At 38.5% G+C, this 24,066-nt stretch overlaps 1 protein-coding gene across 1 annotated transcript in view; it reads left to right on the top strand.

Annotated features, from left to right (window-relative positions):
* Positions 1-4,696: 4,696 nt before the first annotated feature.
* Pou6f2 (POU class 6 homeobox 2) overlaps positions 4,697-24,066 on the top strand; it is a 386,522-nt gene continuing 367,152 nt past the window's right edge. Inside the window, exon 1 of the mRNA XM_048337791.1 lies at positions 4,697-4,858. Within this exon, the coding sequence (XP_048193748.1) occupies positions 4,754-4,858 (105 nt within the window). The 5' untranslated portion in view covers positions 4,697-4,753. The remainder of the gene's footprint in view (positions 4,859-24,066) is intronic.

Below are 24,066 nucleotides of genomic sequence, written 5' to 3'. Positions count from 1 at the left end.
AGGACCATTTATTTTATTAGTACTTATTTTACTTGTATTTTTTTTCTGAGTATACGCACACAGAAAAAAAATTATATTCTAGAAAACTAAAATGCCTGTGACTAAAGAAAACATTGCATGGAAGAGCCCAATGGAAATGAAAACAACAACAACAACAACAAATTAATTTCTCATGCTTCCATTTTCTATTCCAGCCCTAGTTTCAGCCAGTGTGTAGAAAAGATAACAGTCGAAGGTCAGATACTGTGGTAGGATATTCACAACTGTTAGTCACCAAGCTATTGAACTTCTCAGATGATTATTGTGAAGGCAATATTGTGTCACTGTTTTTCAAGGGGAAACCAGGAACTCCTAAATCACATTGTAAAAGAACATTGTAAAGCATAGATCCTCACAGCTAACAGTGTCTGAGCGTTATCAAGCCATTCACAATTCTGCACTTCCAGGGACTTAGTGTGTTGGCACTTCTTTCTTCTTTTCTACTTTTAAAAATAACCATTCTGGGTCTCCCTCATAGGGAATAATTAGCACAGGTTTAGGCTAGTCACAGCAGAGGATCACAACAGCCTAATAGCTATGCCCTTATGAACGCATAAGATGATGCTAAGTGAAATGAACTTCATGTTATGTAAACGACTGTTATATCACTGTTGTAATTACTTTCAACATGCCATGTGAAACTGTAAAAAGAAAAAATAACCATTCTGTCCTTGCTTGCTACTTTTCCTGTCCTCAATTCTCTAGAAATATGCAAATAACAACAATAAAAGATTCCAGGGTACAGCTTCATTTTGCTGGTCAATGTGATATGGAGGTCATAGCCATCTAATATTGCTTATGGTAAATTGATAGTGATTGACAAGGCCATTTTAGAGAAATGCTCTTCAAAACTTGGAAGTCTAGACACAAAGGTAGTGTTGGTAGGAAGCAGAGAAATGGAGAGAAAACAATGGACCATTCCAGAGGAGGATAATGCAAAAATAAACTCAAGGAAGAACTGATTTTAGAAAAGAGGGCAGAAAAAAGGGGCTCAAATGAAAGACAGCAGGCAGGGATGTCAACAGTCAGTGAGGGTTTTGGTGGTGTTGCGTTCTCCTGGGGTCTGGTTCTCATGGGAGCCTCAAAACTCATGCTGTCAGTGCCAGCCAGCAACATAGCAAATGGCAGTGTAGAAAATGCTCTGCCTTTATGCATAGTCTAGAAGAAAAAGGTTGGAGCCAAATAGACTAGGGAGTTGAAAGTTCTGATGAAAACAAAAACCAAATTGAAGAAGTGATGAAATTCATTTTTTAGAGAAAAAGAAAAGTAAGTATGGGGGGAAAAAAGCAAGGAGTAGAAGAGAAAATGAATAGAGAAAAACTGTGAATGAAGAAACAACAACAGAGAGTACAGGTCTCAACAGAAAGAAGGACAGATGACACCCAACTGAAATAAACTTACACATTATGATTGTATAAGTAGAAATATGCCAGTTCTAGGGTAAGGGAATTCTCCCTAGTGACTGTGGTTGAAACTTTCATCTATAATCTTATGTTTTTGGTCTTGACATGGAAGAAGCATCTAGAAGCTATTACATCTTCTTAGCTCCAAAGGTTGGAAAGCATTCACTGAATGCAAAGACAGAGATAACCAAGACTTACCAGTGCCCTTTGGGGTTAAATGCTCACAAATGCAGGGCACTCCTATCCTGAGAAGCTGGGGTTGAGTTAGGGACAATGATAAGGCCTCTGCTGGCCTGATTCACGGTGACCTCTGGCTGAAGTTGCTGTCTTGTGTACATGCCTGGATCAAGGCATGTCTAGCTTCTCCAGGAGGAAGCTTTGGAATATCTGAAAATGTCCAATTTTATGCAAATTTGATGGAGACAGGAGAGAGCAGCAGGGATGATGGCTATGGGGTTTCTCACTTAAGGAATTTCCTTTCTTAAATATTGTACAATTTCCTAAATTCTATCCCATTTGTTTGCCATGGCTCAAATCCTACAAATGTCTGTCACCCACACTGATGGAGAACAGATGGTTCTGCTCATGTTGGTCTCCTACCTGCAACAGAAGCTGCCTTCTTTATATCACAGCCCAAATCCTTGCACCATCTGCATGGGCTGGTCCTCAATTCCCTAGCAGAATTCCTCTCTGTCTCTGTCTCTGTCTCTGTCTCTGTCCCCCCCCCCCACCCCGCCCCAGGCCTCCCTTTAGAAAAGTAACAAATATTTGTTGGATATCAGCTGAGTATGTAACTCAGTAAGCTTTCATTACCATCATCTCCCGGAGTCCTGGAGGAATTAATTATCTCTAGTATAAACCAGAAACTCAAGACTAGCAGTTTTGTCGAAGGCCACTCCCAATCCGAGGCCATCCATGGATGGAGTCGCTAACCTTCAGGTTGCAGTGCCTTGACCAGGCGGGCTTCGTCAGTCCCACCAGCTTCAAGCAGACAATCCCCACAGTCAAACCTTTGAAATGCTTGGCTTATTTCTAGTATTTTTTTTAAAGCAGTGTGTACTGTTTGGGCTAGATCTCTACAAAGTGAGTGCAGGTCAACGCACCTCAGACAGTCCCCACGCATATTTTTGTTCAATGAATCAAAGTATGGTAGCAATCACTTTGAAAGTTACCTGATTTTATAGGGAAAGTTTCATCCTTTGATAATTTTGAGCAGTTTTTTTTGTTTGTTTTATCTATAAAATGCAAGTAAGTGTCTCTCCTCTTGAGTTATTACGAAGATTTAATGAGCTAAAGTAATGTGTTAAACAGTGGTGCCTAGCACCGCCCCTCACCATTTTGATTAATAATAATTATAATTAATAGAAGCCAGACAACCATCTTCACAAACACAGCTTAAGTGAAGAGCATTGTCCTTGAATCACTACTCACCCCATTCTCCACAGTCCCCCTCTTCCCTTCCCGCACCCCACCTGTGACCATCCCTGGAAATTAGCTCAGGTGGGGTACCCCAGAACGGGGTGCCCCAGAATGGGGGACCTGGGCTTCAAGGGCTGAGCCCACCCGGGTTCTCCATCCAGCCGGGGGCTAGGAGAACAGGCGGGGCCGCGGGGCTCCAGCCGCCGGTTGCTGCTGGGTTCCCAGCACCCCGGGCAGCCCCCGGCTCTCCTCCGCGCTCTCCCCTCTCCGCCCTCCTGGCGACTTTCTGAGGTAACACTATGAGGGTGTGTCTGGGATCCGCGGGGCAGGGGTCCTGGAGGGGCAGGCCCGGCCCCCGTCCGCCCCTGCCTCTCGCCCCCGCGCCGCACACCTTGTGGCTCCGCTGGGCCACCTCGGACCCCCCCTCCCCCCGCCTCCTGACAGGGAGGCTGTGGGCCAGACCTGGGGTGACCACGCTACAGCACATGGCGCGAGGGTCGCCTGAGTGGCGTGGAGTGCCTCGGGTGCAAACCCGTGCATCGCGGCGGGGGTTTAGTAGGATGGGTTTCCAGTCTTCACGCGTGGTGCTTGGTGCGTGTGCGCACGGGTTTTCTTATTATGCACGGACTCTTAATGAGTAAAGTCTCTGAGACTTCACTCCTTTCTTTTTACCTCTTAATATTTCTCTAAAAATGTTTGTAGATTGTTTTTTTTCTTATTTAAATTCCCTTTTAATTCAAGCAATGATATTACACAATACTACAATAGGTACGAGAGCATATTTTGTATTACCTATTTCTCTTAAGATTTTTTCCTACCTCCAGCTTTGATTTTTCGGGGGAAAAAGATCTTCATTTAAAAAACACATTTTTTTTGTCATTGTTTTTGATCAGTTACAGAGCATACACTAAAGAGCTTGCATTTAAGACAGAAGACAACTGTAAATCATAAGTCTACAAAATCACTAAATTAATAGATACTGTTTATGGCTTTAGGCTTGACTTCGCACTGTCTGTAGAGCTACCTTGAAAGCCAGGTTCTGCTCTTACTGTTGAAAGGGTTAAACAATATACTAGGTTCATGTCTTAGAATTAAGTGGCCGATAATACATCAACAGGCTATCCTAAGGTATATGAGATCAAATTGCTCAAAATAAATGAAAAAAAAGTTAAAAATATTTGTCATCACAGTGCAGCAGTTTAAATAAGCTGGGAGTAAATAATTTCTTAACCTTTTAGGAGACAAAAAGTTTAGTGACTAGTATTTGCACACTTTGAATATTTTATACTTGAATGGTCACCACGGTTTACACAAATGATTGTATATATCCCATTTCCAACCAACAAATATCAAAGTCTCTGTGTTAAGGGCTGGTTAACATTTCAAGCTTTGCTCTAAAAGGTGATTTTTATAGAAAACCATAGAACTGACTGCTATTGTCAAAAGGTCATTTAGAGATTTGAAAAACAAAAGCCATTACAGAAAGAGTTTAGAAGAAGTAAGCTAATAGATTGTAATTAAAAAATTAACTCGTGAAAACCATTGTCTCAATTACCACTCACATGAAATAGTTAATTGTTTTTGTTTTGAACATATATTTCTGGGGTAATAAAGAAAAGAAAATCCTCCTAGGTTTGTTAAACCTTTAGCAGAAGATTACAGCCAACGTTCGTCTTGGTGAATAGCTGTTTGTCTCACTTTATTTAGTTGGTATTGGATATTTGTCAATGTCATTTCGTATCTACAGAAAATTCTTACGCTTTATGGAGGTAGTGAATGTGTGTGCGTGTCTGCCGGAGGTCACATGATGGTTTCATCGGATTTGGTGAAGCAGCTTGACTTTTTTCCCCTTGCTTTTGGTGATGGTTGTGAGTGCAGAAGTTGATTGACAGATGCCTGCCAGAAACCCCCATTCTCCTTTTCAGAGACAGCACATGATGGATTTCGATCTCCCAGCTCGGCAGGACCCTGGGACCATGCATGCTGTAATTGGTCAGGTATGGAGTCAGCCATTTCTCAACTCCCTGTTTTTTTTTTTTTTTTTTTTTTTTTTTACCACGAGGATCTCACCATATGATTCACATAATTCATATTTACTGTACCATTTTTCTATCTGTATCTTCAGCCAGGGTAGTGCTGAAAGGGCAGAAGACAGAAGCCAAACATAAAATCCAGCCAGGAAAGCTCAGCTTAAAACTTCAATGTGATGCTCCTAAACAAAAACTAAAACAGCAAAACCAACATCAACAATAACTACAAAAAAATTCCAAGAATCTATCTAATCAAGGATTTATTCTGAATGATTTTTTTCTTCTTTAAGTGCATTTTAAGAATTTTTTTCTTCCTGTTTACATTGTGATGTCTGGTAAAAATAAAGTATGTGAAGAGAATCAAGTGATTATGTTTCCTAGGTAGTTGTTAAAATTTTTAAAGTGTTATTTAGTATTCTTAAAATTTGGACTATATTCTTCTGTCTCCCCCAACAGAACATCTAAATATGCAAATACAAGAATATTTATTTACTTTTAATCCTGGTAATGTGTGGTTGAGTCTGAGGGCTAGTCATGTTCTTGGCTGCTGCAGAGGGGCAGGCTGCAAATGAAAGACTGTCAGAATCTGAAGGTCCAGGTGGTCTGCTCGCAGTTCCTAATGCAATCCAGCACAACAGCTTTAATAAACAGCTCTATGTAGTTCCTCCTCCTTGTAACCAGGGAGGCGAACTCGTCTGGACTGCAGTGATGAAATGCCAGGAGGATATCTCTCAGAGGCCTCCCCAGCTGATTTTTAGAGCTTTCCTGGTCTATCGTCTTTGTCTTCCAAATGGGTCAGTGAGTCCTGCTCTCTCCCTCCGTCTCTCTCTCCCTCTCCTGCTTTCTGTGAAATCGGTACTTTGCGTTTGTGTTTAAATGTTTGCCTTGTAAGCTAAAGGAGAAGAGGAAAGGATCATGGCATTTTCATTTGCCTTCCAATAACTGAACTGGTGAGAAGAATGATAGTAGTGGCTGCAGCAGGAGGGTGATTTTTTTTCTGATTGTGAGGGGGGTGGGGGTGAGGAGAAAGGGGATATGTATATATATATGTGCACATATATATATACATATATATGGTTTGGAGATGGTTTTCTACAATGTATTTTGATGGGAAATTTCACAGTTATGCTCACTTAAGAATTGTTAACTTATAAATCAGAATATGGTTACGAATATTTATGAACTCTTAAAAGTTTTTTTCCTTTTTTCCCACTTTCTAATCAAGACAAGCTGCCAAGGTGTTGGCATAAAATGTATTTGCTGTATGTTAATAGCATGGGGGAGAATATACCATCTCACTCTATTTTCTACAAAATTATAGCAAATCACTTCAGGGTGCTGGAAGCACATGGTTTATTAATACCAGCTTGCCTCATAATGTATTTTTAGATGGAAAATGTCAGATATATAATACCATGTTTTCACAGGCTCACACTATTTTAAAAGAAGTAGATGTTTGCTTCAACAGAAAAAAATATTTTTTAGAACTCTCAAGTTGGTTCTATTGACAGAAAGTGAAGTCTGTGAGCATATTTTCAGGCGAAAATATATAAACTGATTTGACATACTGTTAATGCCTGCTTCCATGTAAGTGTTCATTGATGAACAAATACATCACATTGAACTCAGATGATGGTGGTATAGAGAATTAAATAAATACCTGATCAAGCAGGTGGCCTTTTGGTATGAAAATGAAGCTTGAGGCCTCAATAACTGTCTTGTCCTGTTTAATAAAACTTTTTCCACATTCATGTTTTTCCTCTCTCTATGTTGTGGTGATGGTATTCAAAATTGTGCAAAATTACTATGCCTTTCTTCCACAGAAGATTCCTTTTGTATATATTTCTGGTGAAAAATCAAAGAAAATACTTCTAGTTTGTTATTCAGAATTGTTTATTGGAAATCAGTTTGAAAGGTTCGGGTATATAGTTTTAGAAGGACTCACTGTATATTTGACAGAACTAGGTTTTTAATTTGTCAGCCTTTAAAATTAATTCTTCTTATATATGGTTACACAATTTGGCTGTTAAGCCATTTGATAAGGTTTCATATGTCCAGGAACTATACATATTAATAACATATTATAAATACTTTGTAAACAGTTTCATACAAGTAGTCACATGATTTCTGATCTTTTTTCTTGTAAATCATTTGTTTTAAAAGCCTGTTGTCAAGACAGAAAATATAAAAGCAATGATTCTGAAGATGGTAAAAGTTTCAGTGCTAAAAATACACATGCTAGAATGCTCAGTTTTATTTGAAGTGGAAACATTAAGTATTTAAAAGGGAAGAAAAAATAGCATACAGTACTGCATGTATACCATGAAAATCAGAAAATCTAAATTTGATCCATGTGGATAAATATAAAAAGTGGTATGCACATTTGAAATGAATTAATTTTATTTGCTAGAGCATAGATAAGAACATTTACTCAACAGACTAGTCTAACTAAGGGGAAAATAAAGAGAATATAATTGCTATTGCTTTTCAGCTACTCCTAACCAGAGAGAGGTGACATAATTTTCAGGTGTTGATTTAGATATCATAAACCTCCTCAGCAGGTGTGAACAGCCCCTTTGGTAATGTGAAGGCTTGTGTTTGTTCCTCCTTAATGCATGTTAAAATAATAATTATTTTGTACTTTCCTTCCCTGTTCTCATTCCTGTTCCTCTATGGCTTTGGGTTGCATAGCAAATAACCAGTTTCCATTCATAATGCTGAGAGATTCCCATTAAATGTGATTTGTAGGATTTTTTTTTCATTCACCTTTAGGATCACATATCTACAGTCATGCCACTAGAATGAAGAGCAGACTTGTCTGTGTGGCTGGGTAAGATCTGGCCTGGGAGCTCCCTTGCTTCACAGTACAGAGATTGCTCATATTTGCCTTTCCCCAGGACCTTCTCTCCCTCAAGCAAGCAATTAGGCAGTCTAGCACTTGGAAGAACAAACTCCCTGCCTAGTATATCACAATGAAGAAACTTGGTTTCTTCCTCTAGGTTTTAGAAATCAAACTGCATTTTCGGGGTTATCTGTAGCCATCCCCAACCCTAGGATGGACTGCTTTTACACTTTGATTTCCAAGTCAGTCCAAGCTGAATCATGGAGGAGATTGGGATTTGATATCATTTAAAATGAAAGACTTGTATTTGCATTTCTCAAGGTCATTAAATGTTTACAACATTATTTTATTTTCAGATCTGGGCTTGTGAGTGACAGATGAGTTCATCGGCATTGCAGACATCTTTTTTTTTATTATTATTATTGTTTCTCATCTCATGCAGACAGGTCATCATGTCCAAGCCTCCTCCCAGAGCTTTGGTTCCCAGAGGACCTGGCTAGCCTACCATTCTGACATGCAAGCCTGAGGGGTCCTGGTTGGATGCACATATCTATAGACTGACTCTTGTAAACATGACAGAACAGAGGATATTAAATTAGATGTTGATCAAAACAATAGATAAGGGAAATTGGATTAAAATATTTGCGAAGCTTATCTAAGAGTTTGCCAGGTATAACAGAGCCACAGCTAGAATAAGCTCACATTACTAAAGTGTTAGTAGAAGCATGATATGTTCCAGTAGCATTACAAGTGTAATCAAAAGCTGTTTTCAACTTTCCTTATCTGTACAATGGGCCTTGCCTCAGGTAGACATAGACAATGTGCAGTTGTACATTAGAAAGCCAAGCAAGTGTCTAAGACGTTGTGTAATCTGTGATTATACACAATCTGTGATTGGTTTAGAGGAAGTATGTGTTCCCTCCCCAGGTGCATTTGGCTTGCATGATTTGCGTGTGTGTGTGTGTGTGTGTGTGTGTGTGTGTGTGTGTGTGTGTAACTTTACTGTTTTGGTGTTGAAACCCCAAAATCTATTGTTTTATTCTCAAAATAATTAATTATGTATGTTATATGTTATACTCTCCCTTGCTTCCTGCAATGTAGCTTTAAGAATAATTTGTTTACCTAGAACATATTCAAACTGATGTGATGGAAGCTGCTTAGGAAAAAGGAGGTCCTGGAAGTAAATAACACCTTCAGTCCATTTAGATGGATGTTCATGTCCGGTACATATGAAATAAATTTTAGCGACCTTACCTTCTTTATACACGCATACATAACTCCCACATACTCTAAGAGTTGTGAGTTTGAGTGTGTACTTTTTTTGAATCTGACATAGTACTTCCATGCAACGCATTTATATGCTTTGAGGGTAGAGATTCATATCTACATGAATTTAATTGAAAATACTTTTTTTTGTTAGTTGTGGGGCTTGAACTCAAGGCTTGGGTATTGTCCTGGAGCTTCTTTGTGCTCAAGACTAGCACTCTACCACTTAAGCCCCAGTGCCACTTCTGATTTTTGAGTGGTTAATTAGAGGTAAGAGTCTCATGGAGACTTTTCTAGCTGGTCTGGCTTTGAACCAGAGAATACTTTTTGGTCCATAGCATAAGTGATTAGTATACTAGAAAAAAATGAATTAAGGTTTATTCTCTCTGAATAGAAAATTGTGCTAGTATTCCTTTGGTAAGTGTTGGACTCATTAATTAAATTTATGTTGTGTATTTCTCATTGGTCTCCAGAATTTGTTTAGATTTAGAAGTGTCTGATGTTACCTTTTATTTTTTTAATCAGATCTACTCCATTTTTATTACCTTCAGAATATCTTTATTTTTTGGAAATGTTTTTAAATTGAAGTAGGCATTTAAAATTTAAAAACCAAACTTGTCAGTTAAGGTAAAATTATCAATATAGTACCAAGTAATACTGTGTAGCAAAATTACTTAATAAATGCTACCCAATCGTTGCATAAAAATCAGGTTCTAAAAAATTATATTTTTATTATCACTAAGTAGTTGTACAAACAAATTACCATTCAACAGATAAGTTTATAAGTATAATGCATCTTGATTGTTGTCACTCCTTTCTGAAATCAGGTTTTAAAACAAAATTTTCTGTGTATTTCCCAGATCTGTGAAGGAAGCTCTCCCATACAACTCAAGTGTCATTTTCTCTTTTTTTAAATTAAAATTTAATTGTAAAGGTGATGTACCAAGGTTATAGTTGCATAAGTAAGGTAATGAGTACAGTGTTAACTCATTCATTTTTCCACACTTTTTCCCCTCCAGACTGTAAAGTTCATTTCCAACATAGTGTCTAGTGAGGTAATGAGTACATTTCCTTTTGAACCATGCCACCCCTCCCTCATTCTGTCTCAGTTTTTCCCCTCCCAACTTCCCTCCTTCCTAAGTTTTAAAGTTCATTTCCAACAGAGTGTCTAGTGGGCTTCACTGTTGAATTGGTTCACTCTTTGTCCCACCATTCTGTGATTCCCCTTCCCTTTTCCAAATCAGATAAACTTACATACAAAACAAAGGGTACAGAATAAAAAACAGTGAAAACAGTGAATAAACCAAGAAGAAAGAAAAAGAAATAATTGAAAACAGTACCAACCCCCCGCCCCCCAAAACAACAAGAAAAAAACACTCTTGTTTCCATAGCGTCAATTTCAATATGGAAGAATTAAAGTTTCTGGATTTTTCTCTCCAGTGCACATAGGAAGGTCACTTTGATTCTTATGTCTGAATATTTTTGAAGGCACTTTGCATAAGCTTCCAGGGTATAGAAACTAAAGCATCTACTGGAACTCAGTAGAAGAAGAGGTTTCCTCATGGGCGCTTTCCTTGGTATGTAATCTGCAAATTACCAGTTCAATGTTGATCAAAATGAGAATTTAACATGACTCTAGTTTTCAATTGCATGATGACATATAAAGTGTTGCCTTTTAGCTAGCATTTGACTGAGTAAAAAGTAAAGTTGGAAGTCAAATTCAAATATTCAAAAAGTATGACTAAAAGAATGTTAAAAAAAGCTGAAAATGTGAACTGTGGAATACAAATTATAGAACTTCTAAATTATTTTGTATTAGTGGTCAAGCATTTACTTGGGAGGCAATACCAGTCCTAAAAATAAAGTCAAATCAACAGTTATCTTTTTCTTCTTTCCTCCCCCTCCCTCCCTTTCTCTTTCTTCCTCCCTTTTTTTCTTCAGTTATATTTTCCCTTTCTTTTCCTTCCTCCTCCTGCCCTCCCATCATCCTCCATCTTTCTCCTTTTCTTCCTTCTTTTTTGGTCATTTGTACCCAAAATATATTTCCAATGAAACAAATTACGGGGTCAAATCTTTTTTTGTGTGTGTGAGCAAATTACTCTGTGGAACCATATTGTCTTAAGCGGATCAAAAATTATACTCAAGATTTGGATCGGTTTTGCTATTTATGCATTACTTCTAAATCTCTGTTTGGAGGAATATTGTAAGACAATGTCATCACACTTCAGTAAGGACTCATTTTCCTTTCCTTTATTTTCTTGTTCATCCCAATTCTATAAAGTGAGCCAATTATGGTGAAAATTTCTTATTTTTTTGTTTGACAAATATCCTTCCTGGGTTGCTCTGTGGTTGTATTATTTTCATTATCCCATGTACAAAGGATTATATTACTTCAATGCTAACTTTATAAATATAAAACCATAGTTTTTAAGTAGTGACAAAATAATTGAAAAGTATCTGTGATGATTTATAGGTTTTGGAACACTTTATTTTTCAAGTCAGCTGGTCTTTGGAAAATCGCTTTTGTTTTCTCAGTAGCTTTAAAACTCATAATATGAGGGCCTCTCTCTGAGAGAGATTAGCTTTTCAGGATGCTTGGTTCTGATTCCAGTGAGCCACAGCACTCCTGGCTTTAAGTAGCCATTTTCCTGACCATAAGATCAAGGGGAGAAAGGAAATAGGAGCAACTGAATATTCTAAATTCTACCCATTTTTTGTGTATTCCCTCTTAGGAGGTCAATTGTTCCACTGGGAAGGGATGCTCAACAATTTCTAGCTCTCCTTTCCTGAGGTCAAAGATGCAAATGACTGTGTTGACACCACTAATAGATAGGTTGGAGTCCCTCAAAGGCCTTGCTCTTGTATTTTCTGCTTTTCCTTCACTGTCATTTCCCCATCAGCCTATCTTCTGGTTTCTTCTATTCATCAGTGCTGGTGTGAGGAGAAAGAAATAACACACGAGTGAATATGGGCTATCCAGGTAGGAAAGGGCACTGGAAAAAAAGATACAGCCTCAAAAACCTGATGCAAAAATGTAACTGCAAACTCACCATCACATTTGTTTCTTTAGTTAGAACTTTTGTTATTTTCTAAGCATCCTTCATCTATCAACTGAGAGTATATAAATAAAGGGTAAAATTATACTCCAGAGGGCTGGGGATATGGACTAGTGGCAAGAGTGCTTGCCTCGTATACGTGAGGCCCTGGGTTCAATTCCCCAGCACCACATATACAAAAAAAATGGCCAGAAGTGGCGCTGTGGCTCAAGTGGCAGAGTGCTAGCCTTGAGCAAAAAGAAGCCAGGGCCAGTGCTCAGGCCCTGAGTCCAAGCCCCAGGACTGGCCAAAAAAAAAAAAAAAAAAAAAAAAAAAAAAAAATTATACTCCAGAGCAAGAGGAAATACAGCCCAAACAAAAGTCCTCATTGTTTGCATAAAGTACTAATTTCAAAATTCAGGAAATCTTCATATTCTTTTTTTTTTTTTTAAGATTTTTAACCAAAGTTGGGCTTTGATGGCTCATGCTTGTAATCCTAGCTTCTCAGGAGGCTGAGACCTGAGGATTGGGGGTTCAAAGCAAGCCTGGGCAGGAAATCTGTGAAACTTGCCAATAAACTGCTCAGAAAAAGCTGGAAGTGGCACTGTGGCTCAAGTGATAGAGCACTAGCTTTGAGCACAAAGAGGCTCAGGGACAGTGAACAGGCCTTGAGTTCAAGCCCTAGGATCGGCAAAGCAAACAAACAAACAAACCAAAGAATTATTTCATAGTACTCTGGAACTGTGAAACAACAAAGTCTGTATATTTTACAGTTTTGATTTTTGTGTGCGTGTGCGTGTATGTGCTGGTCAGTACTTGAACTCAGGGCCTTGTGCTCTTGCTTAGCTTTTTCACTAAAGGCTGGAGCTCAATTACTTGAGCTATATCCTTGCTTTCCACTTTTTATTAGTTGGATATAAAAGTTTTTTGGATTTGTCTGCCCAGACTTGTTTCTAGACATGACGTTCACATTTCAACCTCCTGAGTAGCTATGATTACAGGTGTAAACCATTGGTGCCCTGCCACAGAAGTTTAATTTTCGATGATTAGACATCACAAGAAATGTACTCACTGCCCTATTATGTAACTGTACCCCTTTTGCACAACACCTTTTCAACAAAATTTAATTAATAAATTTTAAAAAAGGAATTTTTAAAAAGAAAACATCTATTGCTAATAATAAAAACTTTTAACAAGTATACTTTAAAAAGATTAAGTGCCTATTATGAGGTGTTCTAGCATATATAGCAACAGGAGCAAAGTCTTCTTTAAAAGAATACAATATAATCATTTATACCAAACTTAGATCTTAGTGCAGAATTCTTTTGCAATTTTTAAATGAAATATTTTACTGCTGAGAGAAAGAAATATTGTACTAACACAGAAGCTTGCCTACCAGAAATCCTAATTATTATTGAAGATATACAGGCGAAACAGATACTTTCTTAGATTGTCAGCTTAGATTGGCATGGGGAGGAATGGAGCCAACTAGGCCAACCTAGGCTACAGCCTACCAAACTTGTTTCCAAGAGAGCTAGCTAATTTTGTTCATCTTAAATAATACGAGAAAACAAGATTTTTCAACCTTTTCTTCAAAAGGTTGGGAGATGGGACAGATGTAAAATGCTACCTAATGTGGATGAATAAAGCCAAGAACATCAAACTCATTTCACTTAGTGTCAGCCCTGGTGATTCATCTTTGTGGTCAGAGAAAACTGTGGTCTTTGGGCTGAAACAATTTTATCCCTTAAAAAAAAAAAAAGCAGAATGTTCCAGCTTAGATCTTATGTCCTTAGGGTTACAATATTGAATTCTGAATCGGGGAACTTAATCTTGCAGCCAGATTTGACAAGATGCTGGTTGAATGGAAGGCAGAGGTGGTAATTTTAAGATGAAATGCTCCAGGTCAGAACTTGGGGAAAACAGGAGATTCTGTGGAAATCTGGCTGTAACAGAAACACTCCACATTTGAAAATTCCTCTCTACATCCACAGACAGTGTTCAAATGTCTTTAAAAAAAACATTTTCTGTTTCAGATCTTTAAATTTTATTTTTTCTGTTTCAATTTTTTATGGATTTTACATATTTCGAGGTATATTTCTTGGTGTGTGCCTAACACTGCTGATACAAAAGATGTTGCTAGTAAAATTCAAAGGTTTTTGTGAGTGAAGGATAGCATTATTGTGTAAATACAAAACAATTATTCTTTGCTCCTTTGTAGGACATATATGAGCTAACGCATGATTTGTTTTCTGAAAAGTTTTTTTTTTCTTACAAACAAACTTACATTTAGATTTCCAGAGTCTAAAGGATTTAGAGTAAGAATGAAAATGAGGCTATCTGGTGACTAAGTAGTTCAAATTCACATAACACAGACACTCTTGAAGCATATTAAAAATACTTGATTACTTAATCTCTAATAACCCAAAGATATTTTTAAGTTTTTGCAATTTTAATTTATGAAAAATTTAATGGCATGTAACTGACAGTATTCTTTCTTTTTTTCCTGCCAGTCCTGTGACTTGAACTCAGGACCTGGATGCTGTCCTTCAGCTTTTGTGCTCAAGCCTAGTACTCTACCACTTGAGCCACAGCTCCATTTCTGGCTTTTTTTGGGTACTTAATTGGTGGTAAGAGACTTAAAACATTCCTTCCCAGGCTGGCTTTGAACTGCAATCCTCAGATCTCAGCCTACTGAGTATCTAGAATTACAGGTGTGAGCCACCAGTGCCCTGTTCACTGAAAGTTTTTTGTTTTTTTTTTTGTGTGTGTCCTGGGTCTTGAGTTCTGGGCCTGGACGCTGTCTCTGAGCTCTTTATCTCAAGGCTAGAACTCTACCACTTGAGCCACAGTGCCACTTCCAGTTTTCTGGAGGTTAATTGGAGATAAGAGTCTCACAGACTTTCCTGTCCAGTCTGGCTTTGAACTGAAATCCTCAGGTCTCACCCTCCTGAGTAGCTAGGATTAGAGATTTGAGCCATGGTGTCTGGCTTGATTGAAAGCATTCTTATCAACTAAGTTGCCAGAAAGAACAGGAAAATTCCTTGAGATTTAATTGTCAAGATTATTGTAGGAATTGGAGTACATCATGAATCAGTGTCTTGCAAAGGGTTAGCTGTGGCTATTTCCTTACAAAGACAAGGGGGTGGGGGTGGGTTGGTTTATAATGTACTTTCAATGTACTGAAACACATCACCTGAGGTAGTTTTCCTTCTTTCTTCAATTCCCTGTCAAATAGAATGAAAATAGCCAGTTCAGGTAGAGAGCAGAGTAACTGAATAAAGTCAATAGAAAATTTCAGGTTCACAGAACACAGACACAATACATGATTTAGGAAAGCTACAAGGTACACTTGAAAAAATTATAGAAGTGGGTTTGCATTTTACTGGCAAACAATTTGAACAGCAGCTAAAAACAATGTGCCCTACCATAGCACCTACCCTACCTCTGGGACTATCCCAGGAAATTTCTTCAATTATCACTTGGAAAATATTTATAAGTTTCATGTTCACCTAGAGTTCTGCAATTTATTAATGTATTTAAAAAATCGATGTTGAATGTGTTCTCCTATAACTCTAAATATGTTCACATTATTTCCTCTTAAAGCCAAGGTTTTATTATCTTCCCAAGGCTGACCTGACACTCCTTGATTCAAAGAAATCCTCCTGTCTCATCCTCCAGATTCGTTGGGATGAGAGGAGTGTACCATTGCGCCCAGTTCTAAATATGCATTCTTCTCTGTGTTATTCTGTTTAATTGATGTTCAGGATTCATTTAATGCTTCCTCTTTGATGAGCATCTCATTTTTAAAAAACAAGCTTGCCTCAGTAATTAAGAGGAAGAGATTCCCCCCCCCCCACACTTCTTTCAGCATAAAAGGTTCTAGAATCTTCCAAATAGAACTTGCTTTACTGTAAGAGCTCATAAATAAGAGAAGGTGAAGTTAAAGTGAAAAGCAGCTTTATGATAGAGTAAGTACTGGTATATTGAACACTCTAATTAAAGTAACAATGGAGATCACATTATCTTACTTAAAGAAGTAAAGATGAGAGAGAATGACAGAAAGGGGCAGATCTCAGTTGTACCCATTCTGACTTTGAAGCCAACAACTAGCCTGGACAAAATACATAACCTCTTTTCTTTCATGGGCTTCAATAATATTTATTAGGATAATTGACATAGATCTATGTTTCCAATTCACCATTTTGCCAGTCTACATTGATTCATGAAAAAGAAAACAGAAAAACTTCATGGTAATTAATGTCAGTTAAATTTCTATTTTCCATATTTCATGTTGTCAGGCTAATCTTTCAATTCTGATTCATAAGTTAAATAATGCAGCATTGAGAAGGGCTGAACAAAAATGGTTCAGATGTAGCTCTTGAATTTTACTAACTTCGGTGTTTTTAGACGGAAGACAAAACATTACCTAATATTTAAGAGAAAGTATCAGAAGTTATGCTGTATGTTTCTTTTAGGATATGTCTCTGCTCATTTATCCCAAACATATTATCTTACATAAACAAAGAAGAAAATGAAGTAGGTGCTGAAATCTTACATTCTAATATGAGATGGAGGAGGAAGAGCTGACTGTGAAATGTTTCACTGGGCAGAGTTCAGGAATTGACTACATGGATCTGCCTACTGGGTGGGGTACATGTTTTCTTTTATTCTGTTTGTCTGCCCACGTGTTAGGGCATTTCCGTTTCAGAGTAGCTGGCTCCCTTAGCTTGAAACTGTCAAGAACAAATTGTTGGGGCTGGGAATATGGCTTAGCGGTAGAGTGCTCGTCTTGCATGAATGAACCCCTGGGTTCGATTCCTTAGCACCACATAAACAGAAAAAGCCTGAAGTGGTGCTGTGGCTCAAGTGGTAGAGTGCTAGCCTTGAGAAAAAAAATGCCAGGGGCAGTGCTCAGGCCCTGAGTCCAAGCCCCAGGACTGGCAAAAAACAAAAACAAAATAAATTGATGCTGGACGCCAATGGCTCATGCCTGAAATCTTAGCTACTCAGGAGGCTGAGATGTGAAGATGGCAGTCAAAGCCAACCAGGGCAGGAAAGTCCATGACACTCTTATCTCCAATGAACTACTTAGAAAAAGCTGGAAGTGGCTCTGTGGCTCAAGTGGTAGAGACTAACCCCAGGACCCAGCAAGGACACACACACACACACACACACACACACACACACACACACACACACACACACACACACACTGCCGTAGCTCTAATCATTCTTCCCATTTTCTGGAAGTGGAGACTGGCCCCACAAGGTAGTCATCTTGTTAGTCAGTGGAAAATGCAGGATTTGAACCCAGGGAGTCCTTCTAAAAGTACATGGTTTCCTTCAATCACACTACCCACCTGGCTGCCTTTTTCCTTTTTCTTTTTTTGTTGGTTGTGAAGCTTGAATTCAGAGCCTGGACGCTGTTCCTGAGCTCTTTTTGCTCAAGGCTAGCACTCTACCACTCGAGCCACAGCACCACTTCCTGTTTCCTGGCTGTTCATTGAAGATAAGAGTCTCACAGACTTTCTGCCAGGGCTGGGCTTGAACTGGGATCCTCAGATCTCAGCTTCCAGAGTAGCTAGGATTATAGGACTGAGCCCACCAGCACTGGGTCCGGCTGCCTCTTAGAGCTACCAGGAGCAACCTTTGAAAATGTAGTAGGTACAGATATATCTCCAGAAAGTCTGACTCAGATTCTCTAGGTGGGACCTGAATAGTAGTCGTTTTTGAAGAACTTTCCAAGAGCTGAAAGTAAAGCTTAGCTATACAAATTGTGCTTAATATATAAGCTTTGGCTTTAATTCCCAGGACCCATAAACATAACAAGTAAAAAATAATTTTAAAAATTGCTACAACCCATTTAAGGTGTCAAGATTGACCAATGAAGGCAATGAAGATTGAACAACATAGCCCCTAAAGACATACATATATTGTACATATATTGATATAGTGAGATTACCACACCCGTGTGCTGGTAGTTCACAACTGTCATCCTAGCTACTTAGGAGACTGACACTTGCAGGATCCAGGCTTGAAGTCAATCATGACAGGAAAATCTTTTGGCACTGCATCTCCAATTATCTGGCAAAAAGGTGGATTGGAGCAGTGGCTCAAGCAGTAGAGCACTAGCCTTGAGCAAGAAAGCTAAGAAAGACTGCCAGGCCTTGAGTTCAAGCACCAGTGCTGGCACCAAAAATAAGCAAAGGAACAAAAAAGAACAAAGCCACAATTAATAGTAACCTTCCACTATCTCATTTATTCCCCTCTCTTCTTTTTACCTTGACTCTTTTTCCTCCTCCTCCTCTATCTACCCCTTTAAGAGATCATGACCTATTTATTTCCTGTACTGCGCAGTACAGGAAATTTCCTGTACTGCGCAGTACAGGAAATATCTGTATCATGGTATCCTGAAAGATGTTTCTTTTATAAAATACAAGATATTAGAATAGACAGTGCACTAAAGAGAAACAGGCATGTGAGTGACATCAGAAGACTTGCTCCTACCTGACAAGAGCCACACTGGCTTCAGAGGGCCGATTCTTAGTGGTCCAAGAGCTGTGCCGTCAGCCGGAGGAAACCTAAAGCAAGATCTGTGTGTGTGGAGAAATAACATTGCCACAGACCATTTCAGAGACATTTTGCAAGTAGACATGTTAGTATGATTCTGATGGTACCCTCACTATTTGAGATTAGTAATCTCAGAAACACTTTTGTCCACTTTATTTTTTAACTGATGAACATTTCCACCTCTGGCCCATGTGCCTGAACAGTATGTACTTGTCTTTGAACTGGTTAAAATTTCGGCCTGATTCTGAAATCAGAGTATTAAATTTGCCAGAAGTTTGCTTTCTCTTTCCATTCTTCACAAACATCTCAACTGGATTCCAGCCAGTTCATTTTAGGCACTAATTATAATCCTTGATCTGGCCATTAAGGATTATGACAATGTGAAGTCAGAGATTCTACAAAAAAAGACATACTCCTTAACTCAAAGTTGGCAATTTTTTAAAATATTCATGTCCTGCAATACTACTTCAATTCCATGTCTTTAGAAATTAATCTTTTATCCTGCTCTACTGTTTCTTCCCGTAAATAGCACTTTAAGTATGTGCAAGATGGAAAAAAAAAACTCTTCTCTACCTAATGTTTGAAAATTTCACCAAATGTTAGTGGTGTGTGTGTGTGTGTGTGTGTGTGTGTGTGTGTGTGTGTGTGTGTGTGTGTGTGTTATGGATGTAGCTACAACCAGATTTTACTTTCAATTATATCCTTTAACTTAGAAGGAATTGGGTTATGTCTAAGCTTATTGGATGTGGTTGGTGAATAACCTTGGTTATATGAATAGCCATATCCTTTCACAGAGGAGTGCTTACTATTTTGGAATATTACAAGGGAATGCTTGGCAATGAAAATGAGTTGTATATTTTTATTTCATTTTTGGCCTGTAGCCAACAATTCTTTAGTCAGGTATAATATATTTACTGTCATGCACTCCCCACTTCTCCATGCCTATATCCCTCCTCTCAATGACTGTTTTGAATCAAAGGGAGGGCACATGGTCATTGTTCAAATGGATGGGCTGGGTGCTGACACTCTTCTGCCAGGGCCCAGCAGTGTGAGGAACTGGGTTGACCCTGGTGGGAGAGATTGAAAAGCATGTGGGGTCCACCACAGTAGACAAGGACATGAGGTAGTTTTGTACCTTAAGGTCTTCTAAGCTTTCTTTATATTTTCATAAGAAAAGCTATTTACATTATCTTCCTTCAATATTCTTGGTGGATTTTTCTTCTCAGTAGGATCAAATTTTTTTTCTGGAATATGATTGTTAAACACCTGAGGTTCTGCCTTGTGATTTTTTGGCTGAGTTATTGCTCATATATTACTACACTGAGGTTGAAATTATGCTTAAAACTAAGGGAATAGAGAACATATCCTTGGACCACCACCTACTATTTAAACTTAGGACAAATTATTAGTTACCTTAATAAAAATAAGAAGGTACCTCCCTCATGCTTTTATTCTTCTTGGAGTTTTAAGGGACAGTAAATAAGTAAAAGCTCTTACTTTACACCTTCTCCTCCCTTGCTGAACATAGCTTGCTTCCTCTGAATGCTCAGAGCATGGCTAGACTCTTGTCAGCAACCACATTTTGCTTTGAATGAAGAGAATTGTACTATTGTCCTCTATTTACCCTTGATGATGATCTCTAGGGTCCTCTATGAGTTCCTCTGCTGCCATCTACCTCCTGTATGCACAAGCATAGAGCCTTAGGCCCATACTCAGATATACACTTATTTTTGGATAGTGAAAAAATTATCCATTCAACAAATGTTTATCAGTATTTGTTCAGCAAATTTGTCCATCCTAGAAATACTATGTCCCACTGTTAAAAAAGGGAGACGGAGAGACAGTTGAGACCAAGTCTGTGAATACTGTATATGTTCTTGATACATTGTATATTGTATATATGTCTACCTGACCTAGAGAAGGGATAGAAAAACAGGACATAAGATATCACAAGAAATGTACACACTGCCCTACTATGTAACTGTACCCTTTTTGCACAACACCTTGTAAAAAATTTGTGTTCAATTAATAAACAAATAAAAAACAAACAAACAAAAAAAGAAATACTATGTCCCAGGTGTTTTGGAATTGAAAGCAGGTATAGATATAGGTAAACAGACACAGTAATTTCTCACTTTTATGAATAAGTGTGAATCACATGTGGTTATGGAATGTTTATGGGAAAGAACTTGTCATGTGCAAATGACCCAAAACCCTTGTTTGTAACTCAACTTGTCAACTAATGTAACCAAGTTCAGTAGCCAAATCTTGGTGAGCCTCCTTTTCTTACTTACATCTGGGATCCCTTCTGTTATAGATCTCTTACATCATAGATCTCTTACATCAAAGAACTCAGGCTTTTTCTAACTGGTCCCTAAGCATAAGATCTTTTTCTACTTAGAAAAATAGAGATATGGTTCTTGCAAAATTGTTTGTATGAATATTTCTTTTCTGTGGACATTTTTGCAACGATTAAGACTGCATTTTGCCTCTTTCTTGCTTCATGCCACGAACTCCTTCCCACCAGTCACGTGACTAGCATCTGCAGTGTCTGTTCCCTGGACCACTCATCCTAGCTAACAAATCACTTGTGACATTTCCTCAGCCTTGCCACGTTCTGGGGTTCTGTTGGTAGAGGAATTCTCCTCTACATTCTTCTATAGGTGTGTTTTCACTTGAGCTTGTCATAAGTGATTAAGATGTAATGGGGGTGAATTTTAACAACTCAGGATGACAAGGCTGTGGTACCCACCTGCAACCACAAAAGAGCTTACACTATATTCAATTTGCTCTCATTTAAAAAAAACCCTCATACCTACATTTAGGAATTTATGTATGTACATAGATAGACAATAATAGACAGGTAATGAGATAGAGACAGATGATCAGATGATAGAAGGTAGATAGAGAGTTGGTAGGTAGATAGACAATAGACAGATGATAGATAAAATATAAACAGGTGATAGATAAATGTATAGATACTGAAATGTCATGAGATTTGTAGATGCCACTAGAGATCTTAACATGCATTAAAAACATAGATATGTCTATGAAGTAGTTTTGAACCAAGGAGAATTTTAAGAAACTTAAGCCTTAAAGAGTTTGATATTAATTGTGTTAGTTGTGGGAGAAGCAAGGGAAGAATGGATAGGCCAACACATTAAGCTCAATGACCCAACTATAGCAAACACAGCACTGGGCATTAGAAGGTTAGCTTAGAAGACAGATGCTAGAGTTGGGTGTAGATTCTAACAGCATTGATACAGATGTGTCCATGTGATGTTTGAAAAATATGCTACCATTTACCATTTGGCCACAGAAAGAGGAATTGCCTCATTCCTTGTAGAATCCTTAGGTCCCAGTTGAAGTCTTTGTTTATAAGCTACTTGAAGCAGAAGCCATAGTTTTTACACATATCTTAGCACAATGATTTGCACAGAGTAGGTACTCAGTAAAGATGTGTGGAGTGTAAGAAGTACACAAGGTTTCAATAAAGGTTGTTATCTAAGGCCATTCTGAAGAGGATCTGACTCCACTTCTATTGTCACCCAGAACTTACAGTTCCCACAGTGACAAAAGCTTGGCCCCCTCAAGCATGTATAGTATTTAATATTTCTGTTGTTGTGAGAATTATAGGTGTTCCCCCATCTCAAAGAAGCCCTGGCCAGCTCTCCTCTCTATGAAGAAGTAAAGCCTAACTTCCTCTCCCATCACTAGCTCATGGGCTACCTATGTTACAACTCTGGTCTTAGTCTCTTTTGTTAGTAATGCTATAACATGATATTTTGAAGCCCACTGTTACATTGGCTGTTACCTCACTTTTATATTCTAAGCACAGTCTTGGAATGAGAGATCAGTTCAAGAGCTGGCCTGGTTATGTGAGATGTTGGTAGGGGCAATTGCCTTGAACAAATATGTATTCACATTCTGTGTATGGCAACAGAAGATGATATGTCACGTTTTTGTCTCCTCAGGGCAGATGATATCGATTTTCCTTTTTCCTTCCTAATTACAGATTTTTATAAAAGGGGAGATTCTCAAAATTTGGAAAAAAATGACCAAATTTTAAGTTCTTCTTATAATCATTTATGAATGAAAAGCAAGGAAAGGGGGACAATGGTCAGGTGAGAGGATGGTTTAGAGGAAGTCAGGTAGCTCTTGACCATGTGTTTGGGGGGACAGTGGGCACACTGGCTAGGGAGATGGGGCCTAAGCCAGTAGATGTACCTGTGTTCTTGGAGCTTCCTAACACTGTCTCAGAGGGAAATTCCCCAGTGTCTGTCTGTCACTTCATGATTTACTACTGAATTACGTATAGTTCTTTTGCTGTATGTAATGTTCACCTGTGCTGTCCAGAAGAACAAGAACCACATTGCACTGGCCCCTTCCATCCTTCTTCTCTCTTCACCATGCTCTTCAGCCAGATGTCCTCTGGATTGAATAAACAATGATAGTTACTTAAACAATATATTTGGTGGTACTATGGCCTGGATTCTGGGCTTCAAGTACAGTATAATTTGAGATGTACTTCCAGTAACTTCTTTTTTTTTACGGTTTCACATGGCATGTTGAAAATAATTACAACAGTGATATAGAACTCGTTTCCATAACATGGAGTGCATTTCACTTAGCATCATCTTATGTGATCATAAGGGCACAGCTATTGGGCTCTTATGATCTTCTGCTATGACTAGCCTAAATCAGCCACTTTTGCTTTGCTTTTGGTTATTTTTCCAGATAGGAGCTCATGCTTTCCACCCAGCTTGGCCTTGGACTCTGATCTTCCTACTTACACCTTCTGCATAGCTGGGATTATAGGCTTCCCCACCATGCATAGTTTTGGTCTTTGAGATAAGGCCTCACTCTTTCCCCTCCACCTTTGCTGGTCTCAGCTACAATCCTCCCAATCTTTGCCTTCCAAGTAGCTGTGATTACAGATGTTAACTGTTGTGCCTATCAGGGCCTGCTATTACTAATATGATAATTAGACACGATGTCTGTTCTGCTCAAGGTCTCAAACAGTGCAATCAGGCAAATAGTCAGCAGAAGAGCTTCCTTAAAGGTGTTTGTTTTTTTTTTGTTGTTGTTGTTGTTGCTGTTGTTGTTGTTTCCTTTCTGGACATTTGAGGATGCCCAAATCAAGCTCCAAGACCAGCCTCAGTGGATAAACTAACCCAATCACTAAGGCATTGCTGGGCCATGGAATAAGGAGAATTGAACTGTGTTCTCACAGTGTCTGGTTGGAAGGTCCCCAGGAGGTAAATGATGGTGTTCTGGGGCATATTTGGTCCTCTCCATCCTCCATTCCACTGGCAAGCTGGTACTTTGTGCATGTAATTCACAGGGATGCTACTTTTCGGGGCCTAAAAAGTCAAATAGAACGCATTATATTCATTGCAAATAAAAATTTACCGAAGACCAAGGCTAGCAGTACTGTGCACCTGATCTACTCCAGGCCT

Source organism: Perognathus longimembris, chromosome 2, assembly GCF_023159225.1.
Source record: "Perognathus longimembris pacificus isolate PPM17 chromosome 2, ASM2315922v1, whole genome shotgun sequence".
Lineage (NCBI taxonomy): Eukaryota > Metazoa > Chordata > Mammalia > Rodentia > Heteromyidae > Perognathus > Perognathus longimembris.
Note: the sequence above shows the minus strand (reverse complement) of the source record. Positions and strands in the feature narration are given on the sequence as shown.